This window comes from Macrobrachium rosenbergii, chromosome 55 (genome assembly GCF_040412425.1).
Source record: "Macrobrachium rosenbergii isolate ZJJX-2024 chromosome 55, ASM4041242v1, whole genome shotgun sequence".
Classification (NCBI taxonomy): domain Eukaryota; kingdom Metazoa; phylum Arthropoda; class Malacostraca; order Decapoda; family Palaemonidae; genus Macrobrachium; species Macrobrachium rosenbergii.
In genome coordinates, this window is record NC_089795.1 from 73339253 (window position 1) to 73355813 (window position 16561).

At 37.7% G+C, this 16561-nt stretch overlaps 1 protein-coding gene across 4 annotated transcripts in view; it reads left to right on the forward strand.

The window, feature by feature from the left end:
* LOC136835408 (man(5)GlcNAc(2)-PP-dolichol translocation protein RFT1) overlaps positions 1 to 16561 on the forward strand; it is a 43667-nt gene that overhangs the window by 15740 nt on the left and 11366 nt on the right. For all 4 annotated transcript variants that reach the window (XM_067098898.1, XM_067098901.1, XM_067098899.1 and 1 more), the window contains 5 exons: positions 3212 to 3414; positions 4088 to 4277; positions 8474 to 8710; positions 8922 to 9062; positions 9576 to 9695. In XM_067098898.1, coding sequence (XP_066954999.1) covers positions 3212 to 3414; positions 4088 to 4277; positions 8474 to 8710; positions 8922 to 9062; positions 9576 to 9695 — 891 coding nt within the window. The remainder of the gene's footprint in view (positions 1 to 3211; positions 3415 to 4087; positions 4278 to 8473; positions 8711 to 8921; positions 9063 to 9575; positions 9696 to 16561) is intronic.

Below are 16561 nucleotides of genomic sequence, written 5' to 3' on the forward strand. Positions count from 1 at the left end.
CATTTTATATAAATACTGAATATAAGAGATGAATGAGTAAGCTGAGAAAAAAATACTTGATACAGATGAAACATTATATTATGGGAAGCAACAGACATTGTGAGTAACAAATAAGTAAGATTGAACAAAGGACAATAACACTAGAAAGGTATCCCAGGAAAGACAAGTGATTACAAGTAAGATACTGTGCATACTAAAAAAAAAAAGAGTTCACCAAACCTCAAGGAAATTACAAAGCAAAAAGCAAAATATTGTATTTACTCTTCCTGTTGTACAGAAAATAAGTGGAAAGAGCAGTTAGCAACAACACACAATGTTAACTGTCCAACCTATCATATTTAGCAAGTGCCATACACAATCAATAAATTTGATTAACCCTTAAACGCCTATTGGACATATCATCATGGAAACTAAAATTCTGTTGGGTGCAGTGGGCGTGCCGTCCGACTAAAATTTCAACCTTGATCCTTTGACTCAACCGAAATGGTCGAAAAACGCAATTGTAAGCTAAAACTCTTACATTCTAGTAATATTCAATCATGTACCTTCATTTTGCAACAAATTGAAAGTCTCTAGCACAATATTTCGATTTATGGTGAATTTCTGAAAAAAACTTTTCATACGCCTGACATTAACTCAGCCAAAAAAATTTCATAAATTCTTTCGTCATTTTGTCGTAATTTTTGCACTGTTGTATAATGTACGTTACATAAGTTTTATATATGAAAATGTGCGCAATTTCGCCTTACAATACAGCAAAATACAACCCATAGGTTGTAAGCTTTTTATCAGTTGGAAATATTTTCATATAAACCACGATAACTGCCAAAATTTCAACCTTCGGTCAACTTTATTTCGGCAAAATGGTCAAAAACGCAGTTTAAGCTAAAACTCTTATGATCTAGTAATATTCAATCAATTCCTTCATTTTGCAGCCAATTGGAAGTCTAACAATATTTCGATTTATGGTGAATTTTTGAAAAAACTTTTTCCTTCACGTTTTGCTTAGAAATTCTTTAAATCACGTTATGCGTAATGTTTTTGTTTTATATTAGTCGTTACATAAAGTTTATATATGGAAATGTGCGCAATTTCATGTAGGAATACAACCGAAAATAACTCAGTTTGTAGCTTTTATCAGTTTGAAATATTTTCTTATAAATCCACGTTAACTGCCAAAATTTCAAGCTTGGTCAACTTTACTTTCGACCGAAATGGTAAACAATTATAAGCTAAAACTCTTACATTCTAGTAATATTCCAATCATGTACCTTCATTTGCAACAAACTGGAAGTCTCTGCTACAATATTTTCGATTTATAGTGAATTTCTGAAAAAAAAAAAATTTTTTCTTACGTTTAAAGGCGGTTTCGGCGAACATCTCGGAAATTCTTTAGTCATGTTGTCGTAATGTTGCATCATTTTACATTATTAGTTACATAAACTTTTATATATGAAAATGTGCGCAATTTCATGTAAGGCTACAATGAAGATAGCTCATGGTTGTAGCTTTTATCAGTTTGAAATATTTTCATAAATCACGATAACTGCCAAAATTTCAACCTTGATTGTCAACTTTCACAGAAATGGTAAAAAAACAATTGTAATAGCTAAAACTCTTACATTCTAGTAATATTCAATCGTTTTACCTTCATTTTTGCAATAAATTGGAAGTCTCTAACAATATTTCGATTTATGGTGAATTTTTAAAACATTTTCATACGTCTGGTAACTTCGTGACATCTCAGAAATTCTTTATCTGCGTTGTTGTAATATTTGCACCGTTTTATATTAGTCGTTATAAAGTTTCATATATGAAAATGTGCGCAATTTCATGTACAATACAACAGAAAATAACTCATGGTTGTAGCTTTATCAGTTTTGATATTTTCATACAAATCATGATAAATAGAAAAAATTCGACTTCGGTCAACTTTAACTCGACGAAATGGTAAAAAACTGCAATTTTAAAAAGCTAAAACGCAGTCTAGTAATATTCAATCAATTAGCTTCATTTTTCAGCAAACGGGAAGTCGCAGGACTGTCTTCGATTTATAGTGAATTTTTGAAAAAACATTTTTACATCCAATTCGTTTGGTGCATCATTTTGTGATAATATTTTCTCTGTATTTGCTTTGATCATTTTACAATTTTGTTATATACAAAATCATCGCAATTTACTGTACAATACAACTAAAAAAAAATTAACTCATTAACGTTGTGCTTACAAACAATTTGTATACAATTGTATAAAGTTTTTTTTGCTGTCATATATTCAATATTTATATACTGATAATGTCTTTTTTTCATTTTCTGATGGTTTGCATACTAAACTTCAGGCAATGACAAAAAAGGAGCCAAATGAACTCTGTATACAAAAACTAAGCGTGCTGTGATTTTTTTTTTTTTTTTTAGAAAAAACTTTTTCGGCAGCGCTAACTCTGGCGCCGCCCGGCTATGGGAGACGTTTTTGTAAATAGAGGCTCGGCGTTTAAGGGTTAACTGAAGTTCAAAATATATAATTTAAGGTTAGGATTAGGTGCTTTGCCTAAATCACTGTTAACAATTGCATGTTTTACTTTTCTTAAACTTTAATAATTGTGCTTAATATAATGACATTTTTTAAGTGAATATCTGTTTTGACATTATACATGAACATTTTATTGGTTGTTCTGTAGACATTTGAAGAGTTCCAAGTTAACAGCATCACTTTTGTCAGTCTTCATAAGTCATGGACACTTTTGTCTTCGCAGTCATGGACAATTACTATGGTTATTTGCTTAAAACTTTCACTTTTAAACCAGTTTCATACATGAGAATCTCTTGATCACTGATACTCCTTGAATAGTATTTGTGGCTTAATAACCAAGAAACGATTCCTATTGTAGTAGTAGTAGTAGTTTACATCTGCTCATTAATACCTTGTACTGTACAGCAAATTGCAAATACAGTCTTATTTTAAGTGCAGTTGCCAAAAACCAATACATATCAGAGCTCTTATTGAGGTACCACACTACAGTACATGCAAATTAAGAAATTTGCTGATGCCAATCATGTTAATCTCCCTGATTGATCACTGAGCCTAGGTTTAATATGCTAAAATTTCAGATTCTAATTGTGGGATTATAGTAGATGAAATCCGTAGATTTGAACCATTTTAGTACTGTACATGAATATTGAGATGCAGTGATACATGTAAATTTTTATTCCAGATTGGGCTAAGGATAATGTCATTTGTATTAAATGCTTTTATTGTTCGTCAAGTAAGCCGAGAATCCTTTGCTGTCATGTCAGTTCGTCTACATCTTCTTTATTCTACTGGGTTACTTTTATCACGTGAAGCATTTAGAAGAGCAGCTTTAAGCTCTAAAGGAAATAAAGAAATATACAAAGTTATAAATTTGCTATGGACTGGGTAAGTTGATTCATATTTTGTTTATAGATTTCTGTTATGAGTTTTATAAAATAGGACCCTCATAAGATATTACAGGTTTGTTAGCTATGAAAAATACAAATTGATTTAAAAAATTTTCATTTTGTTTATGAATTTTAGTGAGTTTTGATATTCTTTAATTATACTGTACTTGAGATTTTTCCCCAAGAGAAATAGATATGTATGTGGTTGAATAACAATGCTTATTATATGACCCCTGGTTATTTGATTAACTACTGTTACACATAATGATATTCATTCCATTCTGGCCACATGAAATGATAGACTTCGTTATTCCATTAAACCATTCCTAAGTGGCACGTATTTTGTCAGTTTGTGCTCTTTTTGAAAATTTATATTTACCAACACTATAAGAACAAGGAAATGGCCAAGCATCCTGGTCTTTCTGAGACTTAAGTGCTCTCTGTAGTTTGGCTGATGCTGTCAGTTATATGAACCTAATGAAACTTGTTCCAGAATCTTCTTCTTCTTCTTCTTCTTCTTCTTTTTTTTTTTTTTTTTTTTTTTTTTTTTTTTTTTGACAATTCAGTTAATAGACCTTTGTAAATGGCCCTGTAAGAAATAATGATATTTGTTTTTTAGGATTTTGTGAAATATATAGTTATTTTTAATCCATCATTGTTACTTTGAATAGAACGCTGGTGTCACTACCTGTTGGGTTGCTGGGCTGGTACATCTGGATGTATGTCATGGAACAACCACCAGAGTCAGTAACAAGACATTACAGTTATGGGGTGCTGCTTATACTGACAAGTGTAGTTACTGAAGTGATAGCAGAAGTGCCTTTTGTCTTGGCAGAATTACAATTATGGAGTAAGACAAAGGTTTGTTATCTTGTATTGGTGCTTGAAGTTAGTCATTACATTAATAATAAGACTGGAGATTGAATTAATTAAAACATGAGAATGAGCAGTTAAAAGATTGCCTCTTTAAATACCCTTAGGTAATTTTGACTCTTCGGGTTGTACTGTAATTATGGTAAAGTAAAATTAAAAAGTCATTTCACGATACCCAGCTGTTGCTATTCGTATTGCCCTCTCTGCTACACTGGTATGTTACCAGTGTAGCAGGACCCTGCATCCTATAAGATATACCCTCTAACCTGCACTGTAACGTTCCTCTTCCTCCATCTTAAACTCATTAGTTCTTGTTACACATTTTGGACAGCAATCTCTTATTCAGTGTAAAAAATTGCAGTCCTGAGCATCTCTTGTGACATTATCTGATATATTCATGCGTAGATACCACTTACAGCAGCCACATGTCCACTTTCCAAACTGAACTTGATCTTTGCTTTCTTTCAAGTCTCCATAATATTGGTTTGAGTAAACTGATTTGCAGTCTTCTCATCCCCATTCCAATCCTGCTTGTTGCAGGTCAGTGATGCTCTTTGGGGCGTGCATGCTTTCTTTCAGTATGTATCATTGCCTTGGAAATATTTAGCATCCAGTAATAGTAATGGATCTATTTCAGGGGAATTTTTGGTGTAGTCTTTTTCTTCCACTTAAATATTGCAATCCTGAATATCTCCAGTCCTGTCATCTTATTACATTTCTTTATCACTGTATGCACTTTATTCCTTTTTTAAATTGTGCAAGCTCTTTTCATATATTCTGAGCTTAGTGTTTTTTTAATGGTACACTGCAGAATGAAGTATTTGCCATGACAAAAGGATTTCTGTAAGTCTGTCTTTTATTATTTGCTTCTTTTGTATTGCTTATAGTTCATTGTTGCTTTCATATAGCCCCTTTATTCAGATTTTGTTACTAAAACTTTAGTTTTGTATCATAATGTTTCCTGTATTAGTGCACAAGTTTTGTTCATGCTTTCTGCCCTACTTATACCAAGTAGCTCCTCTGTACAGTACTGTGAATTTTGTTTTAGTTTATTCTTTTGTTTTTCATGTTCATACCTGTTTAATCAGTGTTCTGTTGTGTTGTCTTGTAGTTGCTAATGTTTATTGGTACTTTTGAAGACTTTACCTGTGTTTGTTGTTGATGCAATTTTTTTTGAGGTGTGCCATCTGTTTGATGTTTGTATCACTATGCCTCAGCAAACTTGCCAGAGCCTCCCAGGACAAATAATGTTTGCTGGATAGAGACCCTTGCCTCAATTTGCAGTTTATGCTGTGGGTAGTCTTGCTCCCCACAGCTCACCCTTGATATGTCACCATTGTTAATCATACAATCACTGGTACAGTATTGCTTTGTCCATAGGAGGACTGACAATTTCTTCCGAGCTGTGGAGATCTTGGTCTGTGTTCTTGTCCCTATGCCCTTGGATTCTTCCATACCCACATCTGAGATTTTCCAGCTACACTGGTTGCTGTAGAGGTACACTATTCTTCAGATGTTGTCTTCTCACATGCTTTCCCGTTTTCCTCTGGCAAGGAGGATGGCTGTTTTGCTTGTGTTTAATCCTGCTTGCTTTAGTCCTCCTGAGGACTCCCTTGGTCACTCCAAGATGGCTAACATCTTACCCAGGGACTAGCTTACCAGCATGCTTGTGTCTGACCATGCCCAATCCATGGTTGGCTCTCGTGGGGACCACTCCACTTGTTTTACCTCAGATGCAACACCCCCACCCACAAAGCCTCTCCAAACTCATTTCATCCACCCTTCACCTGTTCCTGCAGTAGTGGCTGGTTAGCCTCCATTAGGGACTGCTGCTGCTCTTCTTGCTACCCATCCTGAAGACATGGTTCTTATTTGGCTCTGCTACCATTGAGTTGCCACTGTTTTCCAGACTATTAATGACCCTCCTGCAAGCTAAAAATGAACTCATTGACCCAGTCCTGCCTCCTTTGGTTCCCATGATGCCATTAGACTCAGTCAGTCCATTGATGTCTTGATTCCACAAATCTACTGTACTCCTTTGTTTGACAGTCAGTGGCCCATCATCAGGGACACCCTCCATTATCACTGTTTCCACCAAAATCAGCTCACTGCTGTGTTGTGGGATCCTGAATTCCAAACACCCACTCTCATCATGCTTCTCCTCACTTTTCCTCTCTGGAACCTCAGCCCAAGGGTAAGAAATTGAGCAATGACTCCAGCTGGTAGTGGGACTGAGATGACTGGTGCTCATGTCACCAGCTGAATGGGAGCAGGACCATCCAGGCTCTTGGGTTTGCTAGGAGGAACAAGGACAAAAGAACAGCAGGGTCTTGTCAAGATCAATCCTCTTATCAGATGGACTGTGGGGCATCAAGGATGATCCCAGCAAGGATCCTCTACCTTCTCAAGGTAGGGACTGGACCAGCCCTCTTCCCCCTGGTTCCCATAAGTGGAAGCTGTAGTTGTATGATAGGGAGCAGATTTTTTGAGAACCCTCTCTGTTTGTAAGCCATACATGGGAGTTGATTTGCAGACTGCTTTGCCCACATGGAACTCCTCCTCCAGTAGTCAGTCTCTATTCCCCAGCAGGGAGAAATGTCATTCATCTCCAGTCATCCACTAGCTTTTGCGACCCCTTACAGGTGACCAGAACACCTTCATGCTGCTTCACCAGGGAATTTCTCCGTCAAATTTGTCACCTATACCCAAAACTCTGGAAACACCCAGGATGCCACAATTCCAACTTCCAATTGGACCAACTTCCAATTGGATTCACTTTGATCCCAACATGGACCTTGTGTATGGGACAGACAGACAGAACAAAATCTCTGACATTTCTGGTGTTGCAGGACGAAGCATCCATCTTTGAGGTATTGGACAGAGTCTTTGCTACTCCAAAGTTGGAATGTGCCTCATAAGCTGTAGAAGGAGGAATCAGTGACCAAGCAGAGGTCTGGTAATAAAGAAGGATCCTTGTTTTGTGTGTTTGGTCATCCTTTGGCAAAATCTATATCCATAATTTCTCACATTGGCCTGAGGAAGGAGGACTAAGGGATGAGGGAAGGTTACAACCAACTTGTGGGGCATCCCCTTATTTTTCTCTACCATGTCAAACCTGCATAAGTTGAAGAGTGACAAAAGTGATTGCTGAGGAAACTCTGTCCTTGTACTTTCCCAAACCTGTGTCCTTACCCACAGAATTTAAGGCCACATTGTTTGTTGGGAATGTCAGGTTAGCAGGAATTGGTGTTAATGAGCATTGGCTCCTTGTTCTTAGAAGGCCAAGCAATCTGGTAACTCGGCAAAGGTTCTCTCCTTGAGGCAGGCAGGCCTTGATTTTCTAAATCCAGATGATCCATTACCTTATTGCCAGTCTATGAGGTAGTCAGATTGTTTCTAAGGATCTGTTGGATTAGCTTTGTTTGGTATTCTCTCTAAGCTGTGTCCCCAGCCAGCTGAATCCATTTCTGTTTCTCCAAGTCCTTAGTGCAGTATCTGGATGACAAGCTGAACCCTGTAGCTAACAAACAACAGGCTACAAGATGGATGATGTCTTTCTTGCTGCTTTTTGCTTTTGACAGCAATCCACCCCAATTAGGCAACAGTTCTGTCCAAGGCTTCACATTATGCAGCAACCACAGGAGCAGCCAGGGGGTTCAGTCCATTGCCATCCTGATGCAGTATTTGACTACCTTTCAGAGAACACTGCAAGGTAATGGATTTCCTTACGGCTATGGTTGGAATGAGGTTGTGGTTCCCTCTCAAAGTTTTTCTTCCAATAGAGGCTTGTCTCCAGAGACTCTAGAGACCTTGGCAGGATATAGGAGCAAAACCATGGGTGATAATGGCTGTCAGTCACAGCTTTTGTCTAATTTCTCGAGTAAATTTCCTTCCCTTCACTCATGGAGCTTTTAGAGTGTTATAACTGCAACTCAATCAGTGATTTAGAAGTATGCTTTTGCAGTCATCTCCTCATATCCCTTAGAATAGATTACTTGAATAATTATAGAAAGCACTGGTCTTCATACCATTGATAGACACTGAATTGCCCTCTTAAGAAAAAAAAATAAGTCATAATATCAAGCTATGGTATTTATTTCATATTAAAGTATATCACTTGCAGTAAATTACCATATTTATATTTGAATGAATTAGAAGTGTGATCTTGGAGTCTTGCATTTCAGGTTGTAATTGAAGGTGTTATGCAGCTGTTACGCTCTTTATTATTGGCTCTGTTTGTGTTCTTGTGGCCCATGCACTCTGTGCTTGTGTTTGGCATAAGTCAGATGCTAGGATCGATAGTATACAGTGCATCATATTACATTGTTTTCATGAGGGCTTTGAGGAGGAAGGAGGATTCCTCTCTCCCAATCCATGAGTTCAACCAGCTGTTACCTAAGTGGAGCAATGGAAAAATGTTAGTAAGTGCCTAATACTTGCTTCTCTTGGCTTTCTTGTGAAACCAAGTTTGATATGTTGTGACTTTCAATATAGAAGTACTGGAAAATATAATCTCATGTGATCCTTTTGTTGTAATAATATTGACCTTTGGAAAAAGCAATTTGCTGGCAATATAAAATCATTTGTAATTTTATAAAGTAATTTTGATTTTTTCTTCTTGTTTTGCTCTAGCCAGAAGTAGATCATGAGTTGGGACTTCTGTCTTGGAGTTTCTTTAAGCAAGGTTGGTTAAAGGAAGCTCTTACAGAAGGAGAACATTACATCATGAATTTTTTTCCTCTGATCTCACTGAATCAACAAGGTGTTTACCAGGTGAGAATAGTATAAACTTGTTAATTGTTGGTATAGTTAAGTCAGGTTTAATTTAACTAGGACACCACAAGCGTTTGGAAGAGTAACATTCATTATTTATAAGCAAACATTTATTTTTTCCAAATATGCTAATTTGATTTATCTCTGAGCTCCTTATTCCATCTTGTCAGCATTTCCCATTCCATATAGTTTTTCGTACTGAGCAACTGGTTTGAGACGAGTTGAATTCCGATTGACTTTACTAACTGACTTACTTACTTGACATGTATTGTTAATGTGGATTGTGCAGTTGTAAGGTCTCAAGAAAGATTCAGTAAACAGAGATTTGATATTTTTCTAAAAGATATTCATTGAGAGTGGCCTTTGCTTTTCATTGGTAGCCCAAGTAATAATTGCATTGGTAAATCTGTCAAGTGATATATTGAGAGATTTTGGTTTATGCTTTATTTAAATTATATCAAGTATTTTAATTTCTGCCAAATGTGCTTCTGACAGTTTCTTTTAATATTGTAGGTTGTCAACAATCTGGGATCACTGGCTGCACGACTAGTTTTTAGGAGCATAGAAGCTGCAGCATACAAATATTTTGCCCAGATGTTGTATCGTGGAAAATCAATTAAAGATCAAGATCAAGTGAGTTGCATGAAATTCTTGCTTTTGTTTGTTATCATTCGATATAGAAAGAATTACCTCTTCCTTTAGAGGCACAATGAGCTATCTCTTTTTGGTAAATCACATTTTTTTTAACTGCTTAACTGAAAGGGTCAGTAGAACGTGAAAAAATTTTTGGATCATGTTACTGTGAAAAGCAGTTCAGATTCATTTTTTATGTGATAGTGATTTTATTTAGAAAGACAGTAGGTTTTTTTGGTTTTAAGTCGGAAAGTTTAAATTATATTGTTTTTATCGTAAGACTTTATTCTGAATGAAAGATACCAGTATATTTTCTAGTAAGCTTTTGAGAATGTGCAATCCTTTAAATTGTAATGTACCTGCATGTGATAAAGTTTCACAATGATCCTAACAAATGTGTTTATGCTTGGAGACAATCGAGTGTGGTCTCAGAGGTCAAGACGTTTACTAAAATGCTGCTACACCCATTGCCTGGTCCTGCTGGCTACCAGCTTTTACCAGGTGAAATGGAGTAGATTCTCCATTTGCCATAGTAAAAGAGGCTTTGATCTAGGTAATGCCTCTATTCCAGTGATTACTGACCACTTGTATCTATAGTGTCAGAATAGGCTGTGAGTTTTTGTGATCAAGGGATACAGGCAACCATCTCACAAGTCATAGGACATCAAGGTAGTTGATCTGGCCACTTCCCAAGACTTAAAGAGACTTATGTATCACTTTTGAAAGGAGGCATTTCACAGGATGGTTTATAGTCCTTAATAGGACTTCTCACTCTGGTCTTTTGAAGTTTTAACTTGCAAACCTCCCCAAAGTCTTCCTTTCAGTAATAGACTGTGTTCCTTTTAACATTTTCATCATTGAGGTGTAAGTGAAATGTAGCCTTGTCAGGGAGGGTTACAAAGCTAGAGGTTGGTCAGAGGGTCAGTCTTCTGTTCCATACAGCCATACTTATGAATCATTTAAATAGTTTTAACAGTGCAGAGGCTGCTATACTAAGACAAGTGGAAAACTAAGAAGACCTGCTGTCCCTTAGTGGGATAAGAAATGTGCTTTTCTCAGAAAAATTACGATAAGATGCTATAAAAAATACAAGTCATATGGCACATCTACTGCTAAGATGATATATCAGTGAGCTATGGCCAAACAGCATCAATATTTTTGTAGTGCAAAAGAAATACATGGATGTACTACATAAATGGGATTAATTCAAAAACTCCATCCAGAGTAGTTTGGAAGAAAGTAAGGATGCTTGCAGGGGAATTTTCTCCTCCTAAAACACCCTCTTTAAAGGCTGGAGATTCACTAATAACAAGTCCCAAAGATGTAGCTGAATACCTAGGTCAGCACTTTTCCAATATTTCAAGTCCAAATAATTATTCCACTGGCTTTCAGAGGATTAGGAACTCCCAAGTTCCTTTAGATTTATCTGGTGGTAATCTTGAAGCTTAGAATACTAAATTCTCTCTTCATAAGCTACGAGATGCCCTTTCTTCAGTGGGTGATACTTCTGGTGAGGATACTATCTTGTATGTAATGCTTCGACAGGTATCTGAGGAGGCAGAAATTTACTTCTTGAAGATTATTAATAGAATTTGGGATACTGGAATCTTACCAAGAGGATGGAAAATTTCTGTAGTAATTCCAATTTAAAAACCTAATAAAGACCCCTCATCAAACTACAGTACTAGTTACAGGCCCATAGGCCTTACTGGCTGTGTATGCAAGCTGATGGAGAAGATAATTAACTCTCATTTAGTCTGGCATTTAGAAACACATAAATTACTTTCTTCATTCCAGTAACTTTTGCAAAATCAGATCTACCCTTGACCCACTGCTAAGACTTTCAAATCAAATTCAACAGGGCTTTGTAAACCAGTGCCAGACAATTGGTGTGTTCTTTGAATTAGAAAAAGCGTATGATATGACATGACGTCATGGAAATATTAAGCAGCTACATGAATTAGGCATAAAAGAAAATCTGATTAGATTCATTAACTCCTTTATAACAGAACAGTCTATAAGAGTAAGAATGGGAAATACTATGTCTTCCCCATTCAAACCAGAAATGGGTGTTCCACAGGGGAGTGTGCTAAGTGTAACTTGCTTTGCTGTTGCCATTGATAGTGTCATCAATAAAATTTCAAATCCTGTATGGGCCTCACTTTTTGTTGATGATCTAGCTATTTATTGCACTGCACATGATGCTGAATTAGCTTGCAGATATTTACAAAAATCCATCAACTCACTCTCTAGATGGGCAAAACAAAATGGTTTCAGGTTTTCTACAAGTAAGACAGTTGCTGTTCGTTTTACTAGGTGTAGATGTCAAGAAGCTGTACCAAATTTGAAACTTGCTGGGTCTGTTCTACCATATGCAGATGACATAAAGTTTTTAGGAATTATTTTTGATTCCAAACTCACTTGGTCTAAGCATATTGAAAATTTAAAGTGCAAAGTAAAGAAATATCTCAGTCTTTTGGAAGTGATCTCTGGCTTTAACTGAGGCACAGATAAGAAATATTTGCTACAACTATATGATGCACTATGTAGATCAGAGTTGGATTATGGATGTCGGACGTACTCATCAGCATGCAAAAATAAACTCCATGAACTTGATGTAGTCCACAATATGGGTTTATGTTTTTGCCCTGCGGCTTTCCCAACATCCCCTGTCAAGTATTTACGTGGATACACACCAACTTCCACTTGATTTACGACGAGAGGAGTTAGACCTCCAGTACTTGATGAGGATTAAAAGTAATGCTAACAATCCATCAAGTGCTATTCGTTAACTTGATGCTAGCAATTTCTGCCAAGATCTTTCGTTCCATTCCAGATCTGGCTAAATGCATCTGTAAATGATAATCTATACGAGGTGACTCGGATGTTCATGAATTGGCCCCCTTTCCAAAATTCCAACTTGACTCATACCAAAAGCTGAATTGCAAAAAATTATAGTGAAAAAGAAGACCCTGATGAAGTAATAAAGTCACTGTTTTTAGAACATGATGAAGCTCATAATAACGACTATAAAATTTATACAGATGGCTCGAAGTCAAGTGAGGGAGTAGGTTTAGATGTTGTCACAGATAATTTTTGTGATGTTGCAAAGCTGCCTCCTGCTGCTTCAATATATATACAGCTGAACTATCTGCCATTGTTAAAGCCCTAGTTATAGCATATCATTCAAATAAGAAGTCTTGTGTCATATATTCAGATTTTAAAAGTGCTCTGGAAAGGCTGAACTTTTATAATTCATCCCATCCTTTAGTACAGAAGGCTCAGGCATAGTTGTTTTGCATTTTGTGTAGGTGCTAAACAGTTTTTGTTGGATTCCTAGTCATGTTGGGATCCCAGGGAATGAAAAAGCAGACAGAGAAGCAAAGAATGCCTGTACCCAAGGAGAAATTGATATAAATAAAGTTCCCATTTAGATCTGAAAATCTCTGTTCACAATTACATAATAAGTAAGTGGCAGGAGCGACACTTCTTTGCACAATAAAAATTAAAAACTATTAGACCTGAAATAGGACTTGGCAAACATCCTACCAAAGCAACAGGAGGACTGAAGTTATTATAACAAGGCTGAGGATTGGTCACTGCCGACTGACACAGTTTTCTTCTTAATGGTGGTAGTGCTCCAGTATGTGTTCACTGTGATAGCCCTTTGACAGTTGAGCACATTCTGGTTCACTGCACCAGATATGTAAATGAGAGGTGGATGTACCATCTAGATGTAAAACCATTTCCTAGAATTTTATATAGATATGTCTTTTATCTTATTTATGGCAGTTTTAATTCCATTAGAAATTAAATCTCTTTGATTTTATCTTTTTAAACTCATTATTTATATAATTTCCATTTTCATTCATTCTCATCATAGCTCTGAATGACCCTGTGGGTCCTAGTGCTTGCCTTTAGGGTGAATACACATGGTCGAGCAGTGTTCGCCAGACAAACTGTTACCGTGTCGTAGTATGTAGCATGGTGATGTCACAAGTGCATATTTGTGGAGAAATGACCTGGCAACAAACAGTGCTACCAGATATTGATGTATGCCATAGTTTCTACTCCGTTCGCCCGTCAATCTAACTGTTATCTTTTCCCTTTTCTTGATACACCTTTTATATATACAGTGAACCCTCGCTACTTCGCGGTTCGACTATCGCGGATTCACGACTTCGCGGATTTTTTCCATGATGTGTATATTATAAGAGAAAATATAGAAGTGGATTTTCCGAACAGTCACGATATATGAAGACCCAAATATTTCATTAATTCCATTAATAATTATTAATATCTGCTAGTACTGTTGGTTCATTAACGTTATGACATATAATTCAGTACAAAAATGAAATTAAACAAAAAGAGAATGTGATCATACGATAATTCATTATAGTACTAGTAAAATTAAACTGAACATGAAACGTAATCAGATGCAGTCTGACATTGTCATATTTGAATGGTGTAAGGCTGCTGATGGCTATATATACTAATTATAAAATACAAAATGTAATGAATGTGCATCTTTTCCATGAATCTTTTGTACTGCATCCAATAATATTGTTTGTTGCAAAATCACATCTGAATAGACCTATACTACTACAACAAAAAACCATAAAATAGCGTAAAGTATATTTGAATTTGAACCAGCATGTAAAGATGGGCTGTGATTGGTTCCATTGTGATAGATGACGAATCAGCTCCCAAGTTTTATGTCCGCCTGTGATTTGCGTTTTGACCGCTTTCTCCGACCGCCAGCAGCTTCCTGTCTCTGACCGCAGCATCTTCTCGCGGCCCGCCGTTTCCGCTCTCCGGTAGATGATGCTGTTTACATTACCAGTGCTGTGCGTGACAGTGTGTTTGAAGTTGAACTTTTTTTAACTTTGTTTAACCCCCAATGGCTCCCCAAGCGTTCTGCTTCTGCTAAGGCTGGTACTGAGCCTAAAACGCCAACGAAATGATGGCGATTGCTGAGAAGGTGACACTTCTCGATATGTTGAAGGAAGGGAAGTTCGCGTCGTGGCCCCGCCATTTGAGTGAGCGAATCCACCGCTCAGCTACATTAAGAAGGATGAGGCGAAGATTAGGAAGACGTGGCTGCCATCACCTTTAGCAAGTCAGCAAAGCGAGTTGTTACGCTCAAATAAAACGATCGTCCATATGGAAGGTGCTTTTGTCAATCTGGGATTTTGCCGACTGCCGGAAGAAGAAAAATAGCCTTGGATACGGAACACCATCCGAACCAAGGCTTTGAGGTTGTATGAGAATTTCAAGGCAAAGGAACCTCAAGATGATGGCGACCACGCTGAAGAAGAAGAGGAAGACGACGAAGATGATGTAGATGAACCTCAAGCAGGGACATCCACTGATTCCCAGCCTCAGACACAACGTTTACCACCAGCAAGGATGGTTCATGGTTTCAGAAACGCTTCGGCCTGGAAAGCGTTTCCCTGCATGGCAAGGCTGCTTCGCCGACACGGTCGCTGCTGAAACTTACGAATGAGCCGTTCAAGAATATTATCGCTGAAGGTGGATACAAGCCGAACAAGTCTTTAATATGGACGAGAGGGGTTTGTTTTTGAAGAGAATGCCATCGCGAACTTTCCTGCTCAAAGAAGAAGCCAAAGCCTCTGGCTTTAAAGCATTCAAAGATAAGTATTTACCCTCGTGTGATGTGTGGCAATGCTGCGGATTTTTGCTAAAACCAGGGCTTATTTATAAGTCGAAAAACCTCGTGCTTTGAAAAATAAAAATAAGAATCTCCTTCCCGTGTATTGGATGCATAATCCAAAAAGCATGGATTACGGATGCTGACCTCCAACTGGTTCCACCAGTGTTTTATCCCACAAGTCAGTAACTATCTCTTAGAGAAGGGCTTGCCATTTAAAGATCCTCCTCCTGTTGATAACGCTGGTGGACACGTGACTGATCTTTCCGCATGAGGGCATTCAGGTTGAGTTCCTGCCACCCAACACAACGCCCTTAATTCAACCGATGGACCAGGGGTTATCCAGGGCGTTCAAAGGCCCTCTACACGAAGAATACCTTGGCGGACCTCGTTGCGTGTGTGGATGCCGCCCCAAGAAGATGTGAGGATGAAACATCTAATTTGAAGCGTACTGGCGGCAGTACACACTGCCACGATGCCTCAGAACATCCAGAAGGCACTGCAAGAAATGAAACCTGCTACCGTTAACGCAGCTGGAGAAGTTGTAGTCCGAGATTGTTTACGACGACGAGGATTTACGCCTGCCGAGATTCAACACTCTGCAGTACGGAAATCTGTGCAGTTGGCTGCGACAATTGGAGGTGACGGGTTTGTGACATGATGACAGAAGACGTTGACGAGTTGTTGACTGCCATTCCCAGCCGCTAACTGACGCCAGACTCAAGACCTGACAAAATCAGCCAGTGAGGAAGAAAATGAACCACAGGAAGAGACCCAAGAAGTTGTTGAAGAAACAGGCTTAACATTAGACGGCTTGCCAGCTCTGCAACCTAGCGAAGGAGCTGAAAGAATTGTCACAAGAATGGGACGAGGATATGGTTCGTTCTCTGCAGTTCTGCAACAAAATCGATGAAGACATGACACCCTACAGGATGCTCTTCGATCGAAAAAGAACAGTGACAGCAACTTCCGATCACAATGTTCTTCCAGCCTCTTAAAAAGAGCCAGTTCCTCCTGCTACTATGCTCTTCGGAAGAAATTGAAGAAGTGTCGGAAGAACACCTCAGTCTGAAGAGATGTAAATACAATCATTGGCTGCTGTAGAACAGCATCATCAGCTTCATCATCATCATTTCTACTGCAGCAGCAAATTCATCGCCATCATCATTCAAGTTTTTATTCAACTTCTTTTCAT